Source organism: Lactuca virosa, chromosome 8 (assembly GCF_052849685.1).
Source record: "Lactuca virosa cultivar CGN04683 chromosome 8, Lactuca_virosa_CGN04683_v6, whole genome shotgun sequence".
Taxonomy (NCBI): Eukaryota; Viridiplantae; Streptophyta; class Magnoliopsida; order Asterales; family Asteraceae; genus Lactuca; species Lactuca virosa.
Window position 1 is genome coordinate 265,411,785 of NC_136433.1, and position 8,866 is coordinate 265,420,650.

The 8,866-nt window shown below is 34.5% G+C and overlaps 1 protein-coding gene and 1 long non-coding RNA gene across 4 annotated transcripts; both read right to left on the minus strand.

Moving 5' to 3' along the window:
* Window positions 1-3,567: 3,567 nt before the first annotated feature.
* On the minus strand, window positions 3,568-5,166 carry LOC145134553 (protein transport protein SEC24 A-like). Of its 3 annotated transcripts, none has more exons than XM_079069391.1 (5): window positions 5,034-5,166; window positions 4,748-4,945; window positions 4,512-4,637; window positions 3,930-4,149; window positions 3,568-3,818 (listed from the first exon to the last, which is right to left on the minus strand). In XM_079069391.1, exons 2-5 carry the CDS (start codon window positions 4,827-4,829, stop codon window positions 3,749-3,751), a joined length of 498 nt encoding a protein of 165 aa, XP_078925517.1. In that variant the 5' UTR covers window positions 4,830-4,945; window positions 5,034-5,166; the 3' UTR covers window positions 3,568-3,748. The 3 variants fall into 3 exon arrangements, with proteins under 3 accessions (XP_078925517.1, XP_078925516.1, XP_078925518.1); XM_079069390.1 differs by having other exon boundaries at window positions 4,512-4,670; XM_079069392.1 differs by having other exon boundaries at window positions 3,917-4,149; window positions 4,512-4,670.
* Window positions 5,167-5,503: 337 nt separating this feature from the next.
* On the minus strand, window positions 5,504-6,304 carry LOC145129310 (uncharacterized). Its single transcript, XR_013717444.1, has 4 exons — window positions 6,241-6,304; window positions 6,073-6,142; window positions 5,782-6,006; window positions 5,504-5,655 (listed from the first exon to the last, which is right to left on the minus strand). It is a non-coding gene; the product is annotated as an uncharacterized LOC145129310 (long non-coding RNA).
* Between the last annotated feature and the right edge of the window lie 2,562 nt (window positions 6,305-8,866).

Genomic DNA, 8,866 nt, shown 5'->3' on the forward strand with positions numbered 1-8,866 from the left:
CACATTATATATATATATATATATATATATATATATATATATATATATATATATGAACATAATCTAAATAGAGTAAGTGAGAGTAATACCTTACCTTATCAGTTACTGAAGACTAACTGTTCCGCTTTCCTCTAATCTTCCATTGATGCATCATGATCCGTCTTATTTTCTCTTAGGCCTATTCATGCACATCGATAAGCATCTTAATACTTGTCTTAGCCTATTAAGAGCTTAATTATTTTAAGGTCAAAATGACCACTTAATGGATCAAAACTCTATCTTTTAACTTTCTCCCTCTTAATCTATTCCAACCAATAAATTTAGCACCCCAAAATACCTAATTCATGAGAATCTACAATGATGAAGCAATTATACATAATCACTAGTCAGGGTTTTAAACCCTAACTGTTATTGGATTGATCCCAATAATTGGGATTACATACAAAGCTTGTTTAAGGCATCTAAACACCTTCATTGACACTACTAACAAGCTTTCTTAACATAATCCTATTGTATTAGCTTAAAAATGGAAAAGATGATTACATGTTGAGTATTCCACCTTCAATTCAATCCGTAAAACCCCTAGACCTCCTGTTTCCCATTCTTTATTCTCTAAATCGTTGGAGCTTCGCTTGGGGGTGTTAAATGACGAGGATGAAGTCTTAAAAGCCTTTACATCTGTGCGGTTACCACGTTGTAGTGAAGGGTTCACCACACCATGGTGGCTTAAATGACCTGCAATCTTCTCTCTTTCCACTTCATGGAAACTTTTCTCATATCATCCTACTTTGCTATACCATGCCGTGGTGCCCATACACCAAATTGTGGTGCAAAATACATTCCCCTATCTCTTCACACGAAGAAATTTGTCTAAAACGCGTGCAACCCTCACCACGATGTGGTGAGAATAGGGACACATCGTGGTGGCTATAGATCAGCAGCCGCATTGCTTATTCCATTTCAATTTTGGCGCATAACTTCTTTGTTTCTAACCCGTATTTTTATGATCTTTATATCCACATGATATAAAGATGCATTTCTTACACTTCCTACATATATATATATATATATATATATATATATATATATATATATATATATATACACACACACATACACATACATATTTGATCCAAATATTTCCTTCTTATTTGATCTTGATTATATATATATATATATATATATATATATATATATATATATATATATATATATATATATATATATATATATATATATACCCACACACATATACACACATACATACATTCATACATATGTACCATAGTTACCTAATTCGTCCATAAGGTCACGTACCTCGAACCAGATCGCTCTGTACCGAATCGGGGTACGAAGTCGTACTATTCGATCTGGGAAACGAGAGTCGAATCGGAATATTAGCGTAGCAAATCGACGATTGGCAATGGCTCGATCGATTATCAATTCGCGTTTGGGACGATTAATTTTTTGTACCGTCTTAATTGAAATCGCGATTGGGACGCCGATGTCAGTGCCGACTCTCAATTTGGCGGGAATTAATGAGACGCTTAGAAAAAGTGGTGCGTCTCCTCGATCTCTAACGAATTCCTCTGTACCAATCTATCAATATTATGGATATAAACATATTGTGATTCGCGCTTTCTATCATCCCATTCCAAATCTGTTCCAATTTCTTTACTTCTCCAATTTCTCTTCTTCTCTAATTTCTCTACTGCTTGACTATTTGACTCTGATTGAGAAAAAATGGCGTTTGGAAGAAATACTAACACCCCAGCAGATAGTGAAACACAAGGCGACACCCACATACCAGATTACATTGACGTTGATAGTGAAACACAAAGGTATTGTCAAGTATTTTATTAACCACACATATGCATTATCATTTTTTAGGGAAAACTCAACACTAGAGTTATTGAAAGTTGCAAAAACGCATTTTTCCTCACACTATATAGTTTTGAAAAGATTAATGGAGTGTAGGGAGGCTCTTTCTACAACCATTGTTCTTAATTCGTGGCGAGAATGGGTCAAAAATACGGACGAACCCACTCGAATAGTTGGGGCAAAAATCGCCGATACAATTAAAGATGATGAGTTTTGGGAAGATGTTGAAAATATATTGGCTATTACAAAACCAATATTTTTGCTATTAAAATTTTGTGATGGTGAAGGTCCCAAAATGGGAGAGACTTATGAAAGGATGGACAACATGCTCGGTGAAATCAAGGATGTCATGAGGGAAAATAAATATGCAAGTTATTACCCTCAAGTTGAAAAATTTATTTTGGATAGGTGGGAGAATATGACAATCTCTCTTCATTGTTTGGGATTTGCCTTAAATCCAAAATACTATGATAAACACTACCTAGCAAAATTGGCATCCGGTGGCATGACACGAAAAGCTCCCAACCAAGACAAAGAAATTGTAGTTGGTGTTATGGAAGCGTTTAATAGAATCGCGGAGAGTGAAGAAGAAGCAAAAATTTTATGAGAACAATTCGTGAAATTTCATATGAAGAAAGGAATTTACTCTATGACCTCATCTCAAATCGATGTCATAACCATGGACGGAATTGATTGGTGGGCAACTTATGGATTGGAGACTCCAGAATTGGCGAATGTGGCATAAAGAGTACTCTCTCAACCGATTAGTAGATCCTCGGCGGAGAGAAATTGGAGTACATACTCCTATATTCATAACGTGAAGCGAAATTGTTTAAATTGAAAGAGAGTGGATAAACTAGTTTTTGTTCACTCAAACATTAGGCTTCTATCTCGTTTTTCAGAATCTTATAAATCCGGACCCCTAAAAAAATGGGACATGAATCCGGAAAGCGATTATATAGAAGGTTCAAGTGCTCGATTGGAGGAAATGATTTGGGAGAATCTTGATGAAGAAAGCGTGGAGAACGGGAAAGGAAAAAGGCAGCAGTTAGATTAGATGTTTTATGTTTGGTAATTTTGTATTGTTCCTGTCACTACTAGAAAAACAGCCTTTTATGACGCGCAATGCGTGTCGTAAAACGCTCAGACGACACGCAAATGCGTGTCAAGGAAGGCCATATCATAACGAAAGACGACGCGCTTTTGCGCGTCGTCTATTTACGACGCGCATATACGACGCGCTCTTACGACACACAATGCGTGTCAAGGAAGACCCTATCATAAAGAAGACGACACGCATTTGCGTGTCGTAACCTTACGACGCACATTTACGACTCGTATTGCGTATCATTAAAGCCCCTGTCAAGAAAGGCCATGTCATAAATGAAGACGACACACATTTTTGCATATCGTAATTTTAAATTAAAAAAATATTATTTATAGATTTACTAATTTTCAAATTAAATTTGCATTTAATGTCTCATAATAGAAAATAAAATACCATATACAAAAAATACAATCCATTGCATAAAATTTAATGCCATACAAATAATTGATCCATGGAAAGATAAAACAAATCAATAGAAGTTGTTTTCTCCCTATACATCATTATCACATACTAAATAACAAACTTTATTTCATATTCATACATATGATTACATTATTTATTAAAAAAACATATACCTCATCTTCACCTAAAATGTTATTACATGATGCCAGTTGGCGACTTTATTGATGGATCACCAAGAGGAAGACCAACAACTGCCCTAAAATGTTCCATGATGTGCCCATACTCATGTACTGTAACTTTAAACATTTAATAAAGTAAAATACCTCCTAAAAATAAAATTGCACAAAAAACAACACATCATAATGAGAAATTCTCCAGCCAACTTTGTTGGTGTGAACTAATAAAAGTTATAGCATGTCCAAGCAAGCTGCAAATAATAAACATCAAGATTATTAGCAACTAAAAAAGCAACAAAAATAACACAACAAAATAACAGACCAGAATCGGGTTCATGAATTCAATCACCTCATGAACTCACAATTCTAGTGAAAACTCGTCATCCTTAGGCTTCTCCAGTGAACTTAGAACAAGTGAAGGATACAATAGAGCAACTTGGAAATAGACAATCTGAGTTGTGAGTAATGTCTCTTCAAGAGCAAATTGCATTGCATAAGCTTTGTCGCAGTTAACAGCCGGAAGTGCTAATAGATCCGTGTATCTTAACATAAAGTTCCTATGATATGAAGTGAAACGAACTCCTATATAACACAATTTATTAATTTATAAATAAAAATAATCACCTGCAACATCAAAACCTTATAAAAGCCAGAAATTGGAAGGAATGAAATCTGTCACGCGTTTGGTCTGCGCAAAAGGGAATGGAATTCACCATGAAAAATAAAGAACAAATTATCTTTTTTCACTTATAAATTTTAATGAGGTAATTTTGGTTTTTCAATGAAAACGGAAGAATGGAATTGAATTCCTTCCACCCACTCCTAGGAAGGGTGAAATCAAACAAATATGGAATTCAGTTCCATCCACTTGGCAGCCAAACACGCTATGGAATGGAAATTCAAATTCACCAGAATCCGCAAACCAAAAATGCCCTAAGACTAACCTTTTCCACATCTGATGCGCATTACAGCTTCCCAAGCAGTTTCTCTAGTGAGGTCTCTAGCCAACTCATGTCTCAATTTGTCTTTATGGATGGCAGAATGAAAGCTTGGATAGTAATAGACTTGACCTATGTATTTCGCCAAAGTACATAAAATGAAAACTTGAAAACAAAAAATTAATATTTTTTTATCGACTAAAAACAAAAACAAAAACAAAACAATATCAGTAAATACATACCTAGCGAAGCTATATCAGTGTACTTGTCACTAAACGCATAAACATTGACTGCAACTTGATACTTGATAAAATCAGCAGCCATTTGTTTATAAGAGGGATCTTATGGTATTCTCTATCATCTCCTCGCAACCTTAACCTACCCACACCAAGTGATGGAAGAGTACTATGAACAATTAACAATTTTCCTCCTAGTTGACTCTGCATTAAACAGAAAAAAGTAAGTCAATCAATAGTCAATGCCTCAATGGTCAATACCAACTACAAGTTTTTAATTGCATAAACTAACCATAACCATGAAAGTTGCTTTAAGCGCGGGCCCAAAAGCAGATTCCACATTGACAATGACCTGAAACATGGATGGCAAGCTATCCAAGAATGCATCCACCACAGTTATGGATTCTGATAAGTTCACAATGAGATCATCTGGCAACGGAATAAATATATCATCCAAATCAGAGACAACCATCAACAACGAATGAAATTTACAATGAAATGAGCAACAATTAGATTTTTTGCCACAAAATATTATCTTTTCCGATGTAAAACATAATTTAGGGTTGAATTGAATAAATATTTTGCTATTTTGATTTCAATCAGTTTATGAGAAAGACATGCCTTCAAAACTTTTCTGAAATCTTGCAGCTTTACAAAAGAAAAACCATGCCTCCATCTTTACTCAAGAAGCATTGTACGAAAACAATATGAGAGAAAAAGAGTGAAGTAGGGTAATAGATTAGTAGGCTTTGAACTTTTTGGATGATGGGAGAAACCAATTTCCAACCCCCATGATTATTGAGAATGACAAGTCAGAAAAGCAAGTCAAAGCCAATGATACTTTTGTATATGAATACCTCCTTTAATAAGCAGTACAAGCCTTTGACAGCTGGAACTTCTTTTACTGAAGTAACCTGACACCATAAATAATTTGGTTTAATGAACAGGAACATGTATGGATAAAAATTGCAATTGAAGTAACTTTTGGTGAATGAATATGAAAATTTTGTAAAACATTCAGACCAAAATCCCTCTAAAACCTTGTTCATGTTGCTTGTGACATAGAAAAATCTAGCATGCTTCTATTGCAGTGTGACATAGCTCAGTCTTTCATGGCAATTTCAGCAGATGACTTTGTCTTCATGTAGATGTTGATGGGAATTTCACAATATGTATGAAGGATCCATGTCAACGATGTAACACTATTGCATCCTTTTCTTGTCAGCATCTCTTTGTATTCTTCCCACGACAGAGTCAAGTGTGGCCTAGATGCATGCAATTAACCGTGAACACACTATTGTGATATAAAACATAAGGAATCCCATACTTACATCTTGAATATCCCAGACGGAGAGAAATAATAACCATGCACCAGCTTTGAATCCGTTTTTCCACATAATACTTTTAAAAACAAAAATAGAGAACCATACTTACAACTGATGTGTGTTTAGATAAGATAATACAACAAATAGAGCATAAAACAAATTCAGAAGATTTACCTCTCAAAGTTTGTGGATAATCCTTCAAACCAGTAGATGAAATGATCATGCTTAATGCGACTAGAGTAGTTGCGAATAAGGAAGCAAAATGTTGCATTCATGTCATAGAAGCAAAACCCTCAAACCAAATAATAACTTTATAACTTATAAAAGAAACATAAGCCAATAACACAGAATAAACAATCAACATTTATATTTCTTTTATAGTATGTCATTATGCACTTTTTTAAAACTTACCAAGACATTGATGTACAGCATCATGAATTTCTAAAGATCGACTGCCCATATTTGGACCATCCCTAATCAAATATGTATTAATACACTCAACCAATTTGCACAAAATATTCCCCTCATCCCTGAAAATAACACAATGGTATGAGTATGATGTTGAGAAGAGAATGTCAACCTCAAAATCTCTGATTATCTATGCTATTTCCTTAAATTAGAGAAAATCTCAAAAGCTCTGACTGCCCATATTCAGACTAGAAGCTTGGAACATCGTTTAAAATCTTCCATATATGATTGAAAAGTGATTTTGCCACAGGGAGAAGATGTAAACTCTTTCCTATCAATAGATCACATAGAAGAATGTCTTCTAATAAGCTTAATTTGGGGAAAATATCCAATACTAGTGCTATAATAGTGACATTACGCCAGGCTAAACAATGGAATACACATATGTAGCATAACAGCCGTTTTCTAATGAAATTGACACAAAAAAAAAAACCATCTTCAGCTGGTTGTACCTCGATTTCAAGAGCACATGTTGAAGATTACATGTGCCATCACAAACTCCTTCATATAGATTAGTCAGAGCCTTCAAAATTCTCTCGTTTGACCATATAATATCATTATAAAACGTACAATCACCATCTTGTTTCCTAAATGGAAAGAGAGAGAGCGTGTGAGAGATAAGTGGCAGATGATGGTGGAGTAGAGGTAACTGCCGAGGGCTGGTTCGGATTCGGCGCCACGGCGAGCTTCTGCTTTGATTTCGTTCTAGACCCGGTCGCATTCGTTTTCTCCGCCATTGACGGCGGTTTGTGGAGACGATGAAGACATCGTGGACTGTGATGTCGCGTTCCGATCTTGAACCGACATCTTGAGATGGCGGAAGTGTGTGCTTAAGTTTGTAGATGGGGTTCGATGTTGGTGGTGGCGGTTTAGGGCTTGCAGAGAGAGAGAGAGAGAGAGAGAGAGAGAGAGAGAGAGAGAGAGAGAGAGAGAGAGAGGCTGCTTCAAAAGGATTATTAGGGTTTTTGGTAGAGGATTTTTAGAAGGAGAAGAAGGAGATGCATAGGCGGGGTGTTTAACTTTTTGGGATTTCATTTCCCCCCATTCTCCGTTTAAGAACGCGCTTTCCTGAAAAAAAAATATAAAACGACAACTTTAGACGACACGCTTTTTATAACAGGTGCCTTCTGTGTTTTTTTTTTGTTGGACACAAATTTTAGGGCGTGCAAAAATGTGTCCTCTATCCTTCAAATTTTAGAAAACTGACATTATTTTTAGGACGCACAAAAAATGCGTATCGTAAATTAGTGTGTGTCGTTGTTTGCGCGTCGTAAAAGGTTGTTTTTCTAGTAGTGTGTTATGTTATTGTAACAGATTAGGGTTTTCTGTTTCATCTTTTGTCATGTAATCTGTTACATCTTTTGGTACTTAAGAGTTAAGACTTGAAAGGTTTGATAACTTATGTTTTTGGTATTTTGGTAATCTGATATAATTGTTCCTGTTTTATCATACATTTACAATAATATGTTTCTAAAAATGTTTTACATTTGGGTACACTGTATCGGACTTCATGGTACACCGTACCGGTTCGTACCGAAATGAGCCTATCCCCCCTCCGAATCCGATACGTCCAATCTAGTGAACCCCGTACCCCTACCTCGTTCCCGTACCGGAGCGATCCCCGAATTAGGTAACTATGATATGTACTTAAGTATATACATACATACATACATACATACATACGTACATAAATAAGAGCATGTATATATATATATATATATATATATATATATATATATATATATATATATATATATATATATATATATAATTTTATTTGAGGCGAACATAATTTTTTTGAGACTGTAAAACCATTTTTTTTCTAGTGAAATAATCTAATATTCAAGTGTTCGTAAAAATATAACATGTATATAAAAATTTATTTGAGACGAACCTAATTTTTTGAGACCGTGAGACCCATTTTTTTTTCAAATAAATATTATAATATTCTAGTGTTACTAAAAATATAGTAGAAATAATGTTCTAACATTATATGTTTTAGAATATTTCAATGTAAAATATGTTAACAATTTTGTCTTAGAATATTAGATTATTGTACCTTTTATATTTTTATGAACATTAAAACATTGGAATAATTCATTTAGAAAAAGTGGTCTCAGAGTTTCACAAAAATAAATCGTCTAATTTAAACCTAATATAAATTTTTATATCTTAAAAAACGCTTGGGCGACTTTAAGTTTTATCCTTTTTTTGCTAAATTTTATAATTTTGTCCATTTGATTTGTTAGTGGTGAAACATAACCTAATTCTTTCATTTCATAAAACTACAAATGATTGTAGATCTTACATTAATGTGTTCCTTTAACTGTAT

What these genes read in the sequence shown, in the direction of transcription:
- LOC145134553 (XM_079069390.1), bottom strand. Translation starts at nt 4,829, where the DNA reads ATGGCTGCTGATTTTATCAAGTATCAAGTTGCAGTCAATGTTTATGCG. An exon ending in GCGCATCAGATGTGGAAAAG is followed by an intron (nt 4,150 to 4,511) that starts GTTAGTCTTAGG and finishes TGTGTTATATAG; the next exon opens with GAGTTCGTTTCACTTCATAT. An exon ending in GACGAGTTTTCACTAGAATT is followed by an intron (nt 3,819 to 3,929) that starts GTGAGTTCATGA and finishes TATTATTTGCAG; the next exon opens with CTTGCTTGGACATGCTATAA.